The sequence below is a fragment of the Parambassis ranga genome, chromosome 2, assembly GCF_900634625.1.
Source record: "Parambassis ranga chromosome 2, fParRan2.1, whole genome shotgun sequence".
NCBI lineage: Eukaryota > Metazoa > Chordata > Actinopteri > Ambassidae > Parambassis > Parambassis ranga.
The window spans coordinates 15,465,466-15,480,741 of record NC_041023.1 but is presented as its reverse complement, the minus strand read 5'-3'; the positions used below and the strand labels follow the sequence as shown (position 1 = coordinate 15,480,741).

The window sequence follows — 15,276 nt, the reverse complement described above, 5'->3', positions numbered from 1 at the left end:
ATGTGTACTTCAAGGCATCACATTTCTAATACAGGTCAGCTCTTTTTCAGCCTGCAGCAACAGGGACCCTGTTGTGGTTCAGATGACACAGGGTGTTCTTATACACTAATTGCATAGGTACAGAGAGAGAGAGAGAAAGAGAGGCACAGAGTCCAGTGGGATCAGAATCCCCTTGAGAAGAAAGGCTATTACAGAGGACGAGGCTGGTGGTGGCTGAGGGTCGAGCTTTCTGAGGGCAGCTCTGAAGGATTTTTTATGGTTAAACATCCATCAAGAAAACATCAAGTTGCCACAGAGCCACATTAATATTTGATATGTCATGACAACGGCATGTCCCCAGCCGAATATCTCATTTTAACTCTACGCATAGAGAGGTTTAACCAACATGCAAGGGCTGCACTTTATCTGGGGTGAGTTCTGTTTGTCTAGCCAGTGTGTGGAGTGTGTGTGGGTTTTAGATTCATTCATATGATAAAACCTCTTTGAATAAATAAAAGGTCGGATTCCAAATATTTGTATTATAAGTTTGGCTCCATAGAGTGACACACTGTCAGTATAATTTATTGTTTGGGATACCATGGTAACCAAGAAATGGCATAAAAGTGGGAGAATTGTTGTCATAAATTGTGTTGTGTGTTGTTGTGGTGAAAGGGTCTATCTGACCAAGCATTCACATGTGATGTTTTACCGTTTGTGCTGCATTGAGCTGCTGCCCATTTTATCTAGGCTTTGAAAAATTATTTTTTTGGACCTCGCCTTCACCTCAGTATATTTTTATCTTAACACCAGATGCATTACATGCACTTTTTAATAATTAGAAGACCTATTAAATAAATAAATGTAATTTCCTTCACATTTTTTGGAAGCTTTTCAGGAAAAGTATCCAAATATAGTAGCTTTCAGGTATTGATTTTGACCCATATTTGACATACAAGCTGCATCATCTAACACTGCGCTGTATCTTTGCAGGATTACACTGTACATGTGCTGAAGAACACTAAAACTAAGCTATTGCTAATTATTCTGCAGACTTATCGGAACCTTTGAAACCACTCCTAGCGACCACCAGATCAACCATGAACCTTACCCGACCCCACAGATTGACTTTGACATGACACGAATAAAAAAAACATCAGACATAACATGCATCTTTTAATAACCGAGCGCACTGTGAAATTAAAGCCATTGGCACGCTTTATGCTGGAAGCTTTTCAATACTTTCTGAGGTTCGCCAATCTCGCTCTTGCCCCTTGTTTGACCTCGTCATTTCGATATCTTTTTAATGTTTACATGCAGAACATCATCAGCCACATACCTTTAGCGCCAGAGAGGTTATTAGATGGATGGCTCTGTGTAGCCTGGCCTCGGACCTAGAAATGAATATAAACAACACTATGACCATGCAAGTCCACATCGTAAAAAACATGCTTTAACAACTAATGATGTAAAAAAAACAAAAATCACATTTTCTGATTCAATTATTGTAACAGGAAGTATTTTATCAATGTCTTAGAATAAAGTTATTTCACTATACATATTACTGCTATTTATCACACTTTTTTACAGTTTTTTTGTGTTATTATTTTCAGCTTTGTGGCTAGATTACGGACTTAACAGAGACAGGAAAACATTACATTGAAGTTTAGAGAGGGTTTATTAGCAACTACGTTATGGGAGAGGTTAAACTGGGTCAGATTGTTTACCTTGTTTGGGATGGAGGTCTTTTTAAACGGCTACTGCCATCCTCTCTCTGCGGAGGTCAGCTGGGGGTCATTTAGAGTCTCTATAATGGACGGGGCAGAGGCAGGCTCTTTAAATGACTGGGAGAGGGTCACATGACCGGAGGAGAACAGAAAGAGCAAAACAAGAAGAGAGAGAGAACTCGTCCCCATCAGCCCAACCCAGCGTCACTCCCACCCACCCCCGCACACCCCCACCCTCCCTCACTAAACTGAATAACACAGACCCATAGAAGAGGTCGAGGAGGCTTTTATTTCCCCCATCAGGGTAAACACTCACAAAGTTAATGCATGTTTACTGATGATGCTCGACGTGACCGGCGTAGGCTTCACACCGAATTATGTGAGCAAACAGACCGGATAGAGTTTCAAGAATGGCGACAGCGTTATCACTAAATCCTCTAAATCTCAGTCGGTAGAGATTTTCTACAAAATGCTCGTAGCGTTCAATACAAATAGGAAACCTTTTTTTCTTATCAGATTACCAAGGTCACCCACAAGGTCACAAGCAGCTGTTTGCTCTGATGCACTTTTAGTAAACGCTGTCTTAATTTGGATTTTATCCTCGGAGCATATGTTTTATTTTGCTGTTAAGATGATAATCATGGCGGTTCGGGTGCTATAATATTCCAAACATGTCCGTTCATTTGGGTTTGTTAGTTTAAATTATGATGCTTTTTATGAGTCCATAATTAGTCTCTTCAACACAAGTGCTTTCTTTCAAAATGTTTATTCAGCATCAACAAAGAAGAAAATATTAAAGGGCTTACATAAGCTCAAAAATCAATATAGTTGAACAAGTCTCTAGATGGAAACTCACTAAATGTGGTTTGGTATCTTAAAAACTCATGAGTATGCCTACAAAGTTTTGAATAAAAAAAAAAATGACATCAGAAATTACTTATTTAAAGTCAAACACATTAAAAAGCTCCTGAACAGTTTTGCAGCTCTGGTTGCTTGTTCAGTGTACATAAAAGTACGCACGGCTATTTATAGATGTATTTAAGTGAATGTTTGTGGGAAGGGCATAATCAATGAACACGACTACACAGGCTTTTTCAGAATAAAACAGCTGACAATATCCACAGTTGCACACCCATGCTTTTATAAGCCCTTTAACACTAACCAACTATTATTATTATTATTTTTTTTACAAAAAGGGAGGAAACAGCAATACAATATGTATACAGTATGACTTTTGTTCAGTTTGTAAATGTTGTCTTTTCATTTACAAAGGGACACATTTTTCACCGATTTACCCCTCAGAAGAAATATCTACAATACTGCACGTTCCTAGAACTAAGCTACTACATTTTAAAGTGATCAACCACGCAGTTCAAGGTTTAAAGGATATAGAGGGTGATAAATTACTTGTGTAGAAACATTGTATCGAACAGCTTATCGTGGTTCCCGCTAATCATTACCAAATAAAACGGCTTGATACAATGTTCGTCTTCACAATCACAGCCAAAAGAGAAATTTAATGTACTACGGAGTCTTTCTTAATCTTAACGACCAGTTGATTTCTCCAATAGAGTATATAGGATAGATTACCTAAATTGGTTTACAGGTTTTGCCCAGTTGGCGTATGTTTCTTTCTTTCTATTTTCTTTCTCTTTTTTAGGGGAAATTCCATTATTGAAAACCAGTTTCCTCACTATCACCGTTTCATTTGAATTATTTTGCGGTTTAGTTTTTTTCAATTCTAAAAAGGTGGGAGCGTCCATAAAAAAATCCATTACTTGGGTTGAAACAGCCATGAGGACTCAGGTGCAGGGTTGTATAAACAGTTCAATATCTGGAGTATGGCTGATCTCTGTACACTCCCTTGGTTGTTCGTGTTGATGGAGCCTTGCCGCGATTGTTTGCCCACTCTTCCTGACCTGATTCAGAGAAGAAGAAGAAAAAAAAAATAGAAGAAAAAGATATGGAGTGATTGAGGGCGTCATACTTAAATCATGCACTCATAACAACCCGTGTAAGTCTTTCAAGCTTTCAGCAAAAATTGTAAATATGCTACCGTCCGTGGAAAGTTGCACTGCAAGTACCCGGTATCGACGGCGCTCATAAAAAAAAAAACAAAAGAGCCGCTGCAAGCTGAGAATACAAACGGCGACTTGGCTTTCACCTGGAAGGATTCATCTCAGATAATTGAATGAGAGGATCAAATAGCTACTTGAAAAGGACCCGTTTAGTGGCTCCTAGCGAAAAGGTCACAATTACCATTAGCCCAAATCAGCCTCTGTTCACCCCCTAGTACTGTCAATGTGAAAGTGCCAGTATCGATGGCACCCTTTGTCTGATCTTCAGCCAACTCTGAGACTTCCCTCGAGCTGAGGCTCACAAAGGGTTGCTCTTTTTCCTCTGTGTACAGGCTCTCTGTTGGCAGCACATAGCCAATACCCCTTAATTAAACCTGTCACCCTTCCACTGACAGTCACTTTGAAGATGCACACCAAGGTGACCTTGTGTTTTGAGAACAAGGATGCACATCAGTGCTGTTTATCTGTTTCTTTTGAACCGGTACCTTCCTCTCTATCTGACCCATGTGGCAGGTTTTTTTTTTTTTTTTTTCTCCATGTGCAACTCTAATGAGGAGAGGCTTCTTAGCTTCTTCACTAGTGTGGTCTGAATAGAAAAAGTTTTGACTTCAAAAACACAAAAACCTCTGCATGCATGAAACAAAGGCCGTCAACACAATCTTCTTACCTCTTTATCATGTATTCTCAGTTTACTGATATAATAATGATATAATATATATAAAATTCAAAAGATAGATAGATCAACCTTCAAACGAACAGCACTGTGATGACAGCATGGTGCATTAGCCCTATGAATGCATTCTGCAGCAGACACAGAATGACCTTGGCCCTTCTTCTTACCATGTCTTGTCGAAAGCTGACACAGGATTGTCTAACATTATCTCACTTAGCATTGGACATGTCTTTTTAAAGCCACACGAGGCGGTTCTCATTGCAGAGCCAGATCTTACATTGGCAGAATCACAGATAGTGAGACATTATTGCCAAATTATTAACAAGGAGCTACTGTAGAAAATAAGTGAAAATGTTTAGAATTGAGAAAGTACAGGAAATAAATCTGCTGCCAAAACCACTTAGCACAGCAAAGACACTATAATATGCTATAATAGACAGTCACTGGTTATATGCAAAACAAATGCATAAAACAAGCTAAATACATAAGAGTTAACCTCAACCAATGTATTGGTTGGCTGATTTTATCACCAGTAATAATGCACAGCAGATTTATTTGTATTGTCTTATAATTGTTTGCAGGAGGTAATACCAAAAAAGAAGCTGATGGTAACGGTCCACAGAAACATGACTGTAAGGCTGAAAGTATTAAAAGCACCTAATAAAATGTGATAAAATCAAAATCAAATCATATGTTCATCTTTCTGCACTGCATTCTGTAAACATTCATCTTTCAGATCAGCACATAGAAGCCAACATTTATACCTCTAATATTGACACACAAAATAGTGTTTGGGCTCTGACGTGTCTTCTTTAACTTCAATAACACATCTAGTTTGGAAATCAAAATGAATGACTTTATCTTTTTACATTCACAATATTACTCTTAACATAACCCTGTCTCTGACAAGGCATGTCACCTCATGCTTATCAAACCTTCTACGTTAGTGTGGCAGCTAGGCAGCTTTCATTTGTAAGTGTGTACGCAAATATCACAATAAACATCTGCATGCCAAAATAAGGAATACACAGGGCTCCAGTTTTCTTCTTCTTTAGTGTAATAAACTTAAGTAGGTAAATATGCACCTCCAGCAGTCATCATTAATGCATGATACGGTTTGGCAGTAGACTGAACAAAAAAAATCTAGTTTTTATAATACAAGAAAAAGATAAAATGTTATTACTTAATATTAAAACTCCACTCATTAGTCAGAGTTATTTTTTAGTGACATTGCTTCCACCTAATTTTTCACTCAAAAAGTTAATTTGTGATATGTCACCTAAAACATGCTGATGTGAGACACAATTAGCTGGGTGCAACGGAAACTCAGACGACGCCAGCAGAGCAGTCAGGAAAATGATATTGTTTTGACAATTGACACAATGAATGCCAGAGGAAAAGAGATCTGTAACTCACCATATGAATCATATGACTCCCCACTGTGTCCATATTCGTAGTAGTCATCTGAGCTGTAAACAAGAGCGAACAGCAGGTTGAATATCGGAAACTAACACATCTTGCAAACAAATTGCAATTATCAGCAAATAAATGGAAAGAAAACTTATTTTCATTTTTATCAGATGACACCAAAGTCAAATTTCGTCACTGTGCAATCACATCTAATTCCTCTAGAGACATATGTACGTTTGTAATAAAAGTAAAACAGAAGGCAGCTTTCAATCAAAAGTTCAGTCACATGTGTGGCACTACAGGGTAATTTTCTTCACCCTGTCTCTGCACAAACTTCCAGTTCCATATCACTGCATATGGAGATCCATGAGAGGTGGCAACTTTAATGAAAAATAAAAAAAAGATGGGAAGGCATAGTAGCATAGCGGTTCATTTCTGGCTTTTTTATTTATTTCTTTATTTGCGGTCGCCAGCAGGATGCTGACAGAACAATCCTGCGTCCGTATCATTCAGTAACAGCGCTATCATTCAAGAGAGGCAATTCATCATAAGGCTGCCACTGAGCCGACACCAGCCATCACAGCTGGGTCCTCTCCGCCTGTCTGTCTGTCAGTCAGTCTGTCAGCGACAGCAGCACCTCTCTGCTCTCCAGATTAGAGAGCTGAAAGCACCATCCAAAGCCCCAACACACCACATCAACGCTGGCTGACTGCTGAGGGCAAAGAGGTGACAGTAATGACACGCCACGGAGAGAGTAACGAATGCTGTTTTACTGTAATGGAGTAGCATTTTTTTTTGCAGCATGATCCTAAAAAAAAGGCTAAACAGAGGTCTAAGGTTGAGACAGCACAGTTTGTAGCACTGTAGGAAATCAATTTCTACAAATTGAACCAGCTTTAACTGAGAAATGCCACAGAAAGATGCTGACAATGTAAAGAAAGTATTAATAATATGTATAATAACATTAGCATGTAGTCAGCATCAGACAATAATGGCTTTAAAAATGAATTATCCCTGTTAGGCAGATAGACAGAGGCTATTGCATCAGAAATAACAACATGCTGTTAATGAGCATTAAAAAAGGGACAGGGATAGTTTTTTTATGTTTATATGAAACTGACAATAATGGCACATCAGCAACATTTTAATATCATTTGTAGTTTGTAATTGTTTTTACTATTTAATATGTCATCCCTCCCCTCTACATAATCCAATAATCTTCAAAAAATTGTCGGCACGGCGGTTTGTAGCTTAACATTCCCAGCTAATTTGCATGCTATACTAGGACACTAAATCATTAGTGACATAATAAATGTAAATTTAAATGTGAAGGATCATAAACATTTTGTAGTGTATTTAAAATGAGGAAAAGTATTTAATTCCATATACAGGAGTCTAATATCTAAGGGAGATATAAGAAAATGCATCGGTTAATCACTTGAGGGAGCAGCCCTCAAAAAAAACTTTGGCAACTCAAATTGTTTGTGCCTTTAATGTAAAACTCCTTCCTTTGAAAATGTGCTGGAAACTGTATTTCCTGTGAGCCTGTGCCTGCATGAGAACAGTATATATCCATAAAGATTATAAGAATGTGCTTCCTTGCAATTTTGGTCTGATCTTTACATTGGCAGCCTCCCCAGCACTAACAATGCCTCTCAACTTGACAATCTGATTGGCTCCTGTATTGTTTTTGAACCAGCTGTCAGGAGGGATGACCAACATGACCCATTGAGGGCAGAGAGGCATCATTTTAAGAGCACCATAGTGGCTCAATGAGACATGAGACAGCTCCCTAAAGAGCCTTGCGCCTGAAGTCAGGCTTAGCATAAATTTTACACAGTTCATAATTCAACTACAAACAATGCCAAGCCAGCAGGAGCGAATGAGGCTGTTTCCCCTGCGCTAATGTAGTCTCCCTCCAAGAAGCGAGGGAGGCCAGCTGCTGAGGTTTCCAGGCAGCCCTCGCGGCTGAGGTGCCACCATGCATCTGCCATGGATGTCAAGTCGCAGGAATATCCCTGACACCGCTGAGAGGGAGAAGAGGGGGGTGGGGGTGGGGGGGCGGAAGGACACGTGACAACTAAATGCGTGTTTTGGCTCGTCATGTTGTGTACCCTGAGACAAGACCTGACAGGATACTAAATAATTAGATTTCACACTATGCTAAAATGCAGGGGTGTATTCCAGAGAGGTCGCCTTCCAAATAAACATCAGTTTTATGACTGACAGAAAATCAATTTGCTACAATTCACAGGTGCTTGCAGGCATATTGTGCGGTGGGTGAAATATTGGGGAAATATTGGGCTTTTCCTGCATAACACTGTCATTAAAAAAACACAAACAAACCAGGACACAGCCGCACACGCACACACACACACACTCTCTCTCTCTCTCTCTCTCTCTCTCTTTCCCCTCCATTTAACTCTTGCTGTTTTCTGTTGCTTATGTCAGGAAGCACCAATAATAGCGGTCAGCTCTGCTGAAAGCTGCCAGTGCAGACCTGCTCTTTGCACAAAGGAGGAGAGTGTAACAGAAGCTGTTAGGCGCCTCTAATTTCTGAGGTGACATTTTGTCAATATCCTACACAACTTCTCTCCATAGTTACTTTCTCCTCTCAATTACAGAGACTGTAGTCCTGAAGGTCAAAGATTCCGGTTAAATTTGCTTTCTGTTGCCAGACGTTCATCTGATGCCCTGTGATCCCGTATATTCTTTCTAACCTTCCGTTTTTATTTGTGCTACTCATACAACAGCGCTGACCACTGAGGGTGCACTGATCTGGATATGTATGGTCAATTGCTGGAAGTAGTATAAGCCAGTCACCAATCACAAGCCCCATTAGAGGCACTTTCTTTTCCACAATAGACATTCGCTTTCCAATTCCTACCTAGCAAGCAACCTGCCATTAAAATGAATTAATATTCTGCAATATTTGTTTTAGTTTAGCCATTCTTACATCCAGAACTAACATTTTCAGAGATCTTGAACAAAAAAGATTGATAAAAACAATTGGTACTTTTGTGATCATCGTCACAAGCCTTCATTTTCTTCTGTCTGGCCTCAGTGTTTGTTGTGAAGGCACGTGCACCTCTTTAGGCAATTTAAGTCGAAGATGAGCTGCTTTGTTTGTATTTTGCTGGTGGGACAAAATGTATTTTCTGTTGTTACTTTTGACACTGATAGATCATATTAAGGCACACACAATGAACTCTTTGTCTGTATTTGGATTAACCAGGAGTGTAATATAATGTAATGCTGCCAACCAGCTACCAGCAGCTGCCTCAACAGGTCCCCAATCTTGTACTGTGCATCCCATATAGCGATCTCTACTTTAGGCAGAATGAGATGGAAAAGGACAAAGACAATTTTAAGAACTGTACCCTGAGAACACTTTTAACTACCATCATGTCATATTCCCATGCACTCTACATTTATCATCATCGATATAAGTCAGACGTGCACAGCTGGGCAGCATGAACACAAGCATGAGACAAGGTGCCCGGGGCAGATCTCACACGAGATCTCACCCTGTCATAGGTGTGAAAGCGCTTTGACTTTCTAAATAGGTCAGCTTTTGATTTGACATTCATTAGCAGAAGGCGTCCGCTGCTTTGTGCCTCCCTGAACTTCACTGCCCAAGAAAAAAAAAAAAAAAACGTGGGTCTGAGAGAAGCAGACACAACACCTATTAGATAAAGTGTGTCTTTCATCAGGCAGCTTTTCCACAGGTAAAGACCCTGCCTCTCTAACACATCTGTCATCTCTGTAAATGCTTCATCTTAAGCACTGATGTTGCTGTTCATAGGCACCACAGAACAGATGGCGGTGTTAAATCTGAATGATGTAGTACATGTCCCTGGTGGACTTTGTTTTCTTACATCGCCATTACTCTTCCACTCCTCTGTGATAAATTTGAAGAAATCTAGTAGGACACTGGCAAGGGGCTGTGAGGATAACACGGCGGTGGCCTGACATGGAAAAGGGGGCTGCTTTTCTCCTCCTGCTTTAACTGTCAATGCTTAACCATAGAAAATGCTTCTATGATGCTTTTTGTGTAATCATGTTTTTCTTTCATTCTTAGAACAAGGTTGAAAAGTAAAAGGCTGATGAAAAATGTCCCACACCGAATGCTCTGATTATAGCGGCTCAGTGATTTCCAGAGACAACAGCACAATGAAGAAAAAAATGGAGCTAGAGGGGAAAAAGCAGTTTGGCCTTCTACAATTTCATATGAAATGAGGCTGACATAATTTCAAATGGAAACCTTCGTTATGGATACACTGGTGATTGCTCAGTATGGTGGCTGATTGCAAAGCTATCTGCATGGCTGACCCCCCGCCGGAGAATCACAAAGAGGGACAAAATGGCCAACGGCAAAGATTTGACTTTCCAAATACTTTCTAGTTTTGAGCTGGCTGGCCATTTATGCTTCTTTACCTCTTCTTTGGAAACTACACAAAATCATCCTTCAAGGAGAAACTACCTCTTCAAGTCAAGTCAGGCTATAGCTGTTGTTTGTGTGAGAAAGAGTGTATATTTTATTGAAAGAGCATTGAATTAAGGCAATCTGGCTTCTTCGTCCTGTGACAGAGATTGCTGTAAGTCCCGCCCTCCTTCCACTCAGACGGTCTAATTTCCGCCGCAGCACCCGTCACTCATCTTGATGAGCTGTCTACCTTGAAAACATCATCTAGTTGCAGCGTCTGTAAAAGCTACCGCAGGCGGTTCAGAAGCAGACAGCTAACACACCCAATCTCTGCTAAGAATAATAATAATAATAATAAAAACACCACAGTTCCTGTTTTACTAACTGTCTTCCCAAGGGCCGTGACACAAAATGTGACAAAAAAAAAAGTGACAAAAAGCTTAATAATCATGCATTACACAGCTGACATGCATGTAGGTTCTGGGCCTGTGGGAGAAGCCCAGTTTTCTTGCTGCTTGTATATATATGCAAGTATATTTAACCTATCCATCCAGCCAGTCTCAGTTGTAACTGGGGAAGCTAAGACACCTAGTCCAGCAACCTCCTCCAGCTGGAAGATGTAATCCCTGGGCTACCCTTGTGGTCTCCACACAGATGGCCCTGCCTGATGTACACCTCTAAAGGGAGGCACCCGAACCAGACCTGAACCACCTTAACTGACTTCTCAGTGTTGAGGAGCATTGGCTCCCCTCTGAGCCCTTCGTAGATTAGGTGTCACCTAAACTCTGTAAACATGCGTTTTTTTCTGCTGTTAAATTTTACGTTTTAACATAGAGGTCTGTGAGGACTGATTAAGAAGCCACTCCCTATAGGCACTGCTGGGGGTTACTGCTTAATTTAACCTTAACATTTAATCAGCAACTAGCAACAGTTGGTTATCTCATTTAACTGAACCTCATGTTTGTGTACATGGCATTGGATTTAAACAGATATTAAATATTGCACAAACAGCAGCAGTCATGTAGTCTAGGACTTTCATGCAATTAATACTAAACAATTACAGCCTTTGTCTAGAAATCCAGCCACTGTCCTTCGAGTGCTTCTCTACGATTTACTGTTGTCCCTCAGGGATGTGTCTGCCCTTTAAAACGCTGTCACACAGCTATCCTTGTGCCCGCGAGCCTCTCTGATCCAGCCCACGATGTAGCGTACCAAAGCAAGGTGCAAGGAAAGGTGCGAGGTGTTGGTGGGAAGAAGTCTCCGAGGTGTCAACTATAAAATAATGCTTTGATCACACCCGAGCTGCGAGAGATCACCTCGTCGTGACCTCACCAAGTGTCTAGCCAGGGCCATGCCACAGCTGTCATCCTCCTCATTTCCCTCCCTACATTCACCTCCTCTCTGCTAATAAAATTAAAGATGCACTCAGCTCAGGCAGGCCCCTCCAGACTTGTTGTCCTTACAACTTGATTGGTAGCTAAGAGCTTTCAATAACTCTCTGGAGATAAAGCCCTCTGCTGCCTGTCCCTAAAAAAAAAGATGGTAGCTCGGTTCTCTGTGTTGTACAAACACGGTAAGAGGAGGCTGTAGACTGGCAGTGGCAGCAGTGGCCGTGGCAGTCAGCTGTAGACTGACTGCCACGGCTGTCATGCTGAGGTAGTGTTCCATAAGTTTCCCCTGGGCGCTAACCCTCTTCTGAAAGATGTAAATGTCGTGAAATGTCTTCAGGGCATCTAAAAACAGCTTTTTTAACTGAGGTCTCATGTCTTCAGGTTATGCAGCCTTATTTGCCTTTCAAATTTAATTATGTCTAAATTACTCAGTTCGGGCTGTTTTGTGTGACACAGTGTGTGTACAGTACAGTTACACAGGTTGTCTTGTTTCATTTGTCAGTAGTTATGCATTTGTGTGGACTAGTGGTGGGAGAAAAAAAAATGATTCGATATGGCAGTGGATGATTCTGAATCGATTATTCGATGCTAAAGGATCAATAATCTAAATGTGAAATAACATAAAAAGTATACAGGGAAGGAATAGGTAAAACTTTAATGTGCAGAACAATGACACCCAGACACTTAACTGGGATGGACACAAACAATCATGGCTAATGAGTCTATCATCTATCCTCATAAAAAAAAGATTTTTTTTATAACGCAGAGGCCCCCCTCTCTCTTGATCGCTTGCGTCATTGTGTGTTTGTGTATGTATGTAGTAGCGTGAATGATTGAAGGAGTGAGAGCTCTTGTCGTTAATACAAGATCTTTAAACAACGTGCAAGTTGTCATGTCAACAAACCAGACAGACAACTGACGACTGTACTGCCGGACTAAGAGCGTGGATGAAGACTGAAGATGTCTCGCTCACATGTTGGTGCACTGGCTCATTAGTAGGCTAACTAGTTAGCTACTGTCTGCTAATATAAGTCCATCCATCAATGATGGGCTGATTAACATTAAACTAAAGTAAGAATGCATTGCTTGCTGTCAGCTAGTTTTTATGAGTTAAAATACAGGATAAAATGTGGGGAATTCTTTTTTTTTTTATTGCCTTTTATTATCATCCATTCAGCAACCTCTCTCTTTACTTCTTACCCACAGATTGACCCATCACACAGGTATCAAAATGACTAGTTGTCCATAACACACTACAACCTTTGTGTGTTCACACAAAGGTTGTAATGTTGTGTACACATTACAACCTCTGTATAATCTAGGACATATTTTTGATTCAGTACAATTGTAACCAATCATGAGGTATCTGAAGATAACCACCATTTTGGACAGTCGAGGAAATTAGGATTGTATTACTATTCGGCAGACGCACACAATCACTTTATTTTGTATTTTAATTTTGCAAGCAAGTATTACACATGCCCTGCTCTTCTGTTATGGGATGGAGCTGCATGTCTTTCAGATCTAATAATTATTTTACCATTATTCCAATAAGCAGTTCCGCACATGTGATGTTGTTTACGAGTCAAAGCACACAAACACATCTTACAGATAAAGTAACATTTGCTGCTATCAACTCATAGAGAATGCAAGGCTAAATATATAAACTGTCTTATTAAGTATAATATTCCTCACTGCAGCTTCTATGCTACAGAGATAGCTGTGCATACAATAATCATCAATTATCATATGATTACTTTTCTGTTTCCCTAATTTGGCTATACAGAGATAGCAACTTTCTCATAATGTGTGTATATTAAAATATATATATATACACTAATCGCACTTTTTTTCTTGGCATCCATGCCAAGAAAAAAAAAATATTGTGATGATTTTAATGAATGACCTTACTGAACTTTTGTCAATAAGCAGAATATAACAAAAGAGACACCTGCAGGCATGTGGTTGTTATTAACAGTAGGGAAAAGATTTTCTTTTGATCTCTAAAATTTTAGAAAATAGTGGAAAATTGGATATATATTTAATGGCATGTTTTGTTTAACAAAGAGAGAGGGATTCTAACTCCAAAAATAAAAATAAAAGATATATAGTTAAATATTTCAGTCACACAAGCAAAGCACTGATCAGCACCCGCAGCTACGTTTATTACATTCACTGGAAACCCTGCTCTACATAATTAAGGTATCTGATGCAGCAACACAATCAGTTTAAGAGTACAAAACCAACCTCTTCCATGTTCACAAATGGCAGGCCTTATTTCTAGCATATAAGCCATCTGGGTAATGCCATGACAGAGAGACTGTAAATTGTTCTGCTTGTTATCCTCCGGCAACTGAGATCCTGCCACACAGTAGGAGCTCAGATTGGTGACTGGGAGCTCCTTAGGCTATGAGAAACATTGTTAGGAGACTCCTTTTCCACACACACACAGGCAAGCGCACAGACATGCTCTCCCCCAAAGGCCGCTGCTGCAGCTGGGACCTGCTATGATTTTCTTCAGCCTGGAGGTGAAAATAATGCACCTTTGTCCATCACAAAGCTAAATAGGACTGTGAAGAGGTGCTGTAGGATCGTATTGTGTATTCAACAATTCAAGGTAATAAGTAAATTCCTGCAGGTTCCATAACCTTTGTTAGCATTAAATATGTAAAAGAATGTACTGCCTGCAGGTGTAAACAAAGGACAAACAAAGTGAATAGCACATCCTGCTTTTATGGTCAAATGATCAATACTCATGTTGTGTTACATGCACAATGTCAGCCTGTAGTAGCAGTCATTTTTCAACCAAATCCAGGACACACAAATAATAGCAAAAGTGAATCAGCTTTCTCTGGAGGCACAGGCTTCTACATCTGGGCCCTATTAGTTGCTTCGTCTCCCCGCCAGATAACAGACATGAAAATCTCTTTGAGTCCAACCAGCCTCCAGCCTCCGCACGATGAACTCCATTTTTTTTTCCTGCCGTCACCAAGCTCCAGCACCAAACCCCCTCCCGTCTGTCTCTCTCTCCACAACCACCACCACCACCATTATTCACACCATGCTTTTAAAACAAATAGCTGCTGCTTCCTGGGGTGGACCTGCAGTCCCCTCAGCAAGCCACCCGACCGCCAGCACTTTGAGACACAAACCTCGGCATGTAAGAGAGGGAGTGTGTGTGCATGTGTGATCTGGACCAACAAAAAAAAAAGCACAAAAGATGGATGAGGTCTGGGTGACATACATCCTGACACCTCTACAAAAGAAAACATCGACCACCCTTGCTCAGAAAAGCCAGGGAGACAGAATAATGTTTTTTTTTCTGTCCTCTGTTTCTGTTTTCTTTCTCTTTTTTTCAGCTGCTGCCAATCCAGTCCAGTTTTGACACCCTAAATGTTACAACAATCATTCTTTCTTTGAAGTGGCACAGGCAGGCATACATAACGGTGGCACATTGTGTTGCTGATAAAATACAGTGGGAGACCAAAGCGAAAGCCTTTGACCTTGTGTGGCTCGGAGAGTGTTATAGCTCGTCTGGATATAAGAAAATCAATATTCTGCATTTAGCCGTCCAGGACCCTCTGTTGAACAGAGC

General features: G+C 40.3%; 1 protein-coding gene across 1 annotated transcript in view; it reads right to left on the bottom strand.

The window, feature by feature from the left end:
* Window positions 1-3,052: 3,052 nt before the first annotated feature.
* Window positions 3,053-15,276, bottom strand: part of khdrbs3 (KH domain containing, RNA binding, signal transduction associated 3) — an 81,658-nt gene continuing 69,434 nt past the window's right edge. The window contains exons 8-9 of the mRNA XM_028399134.1: window positions 5,871-5,923; window positions 3,053-3,622 (exon numbers count right to left, since the gene is read on the bottom strand). Coding sequence (XP_028254935.1) covers window positions 3,531-3,622; window positions 5,871-5,923 — 145 coding nt within the window. The 3' untranslated portion in view covers window positions 3,053-3,530. The remainder of the gene's footprint in view (window positions 3,623-5,870; window positions 5,924-15,276) is intronic.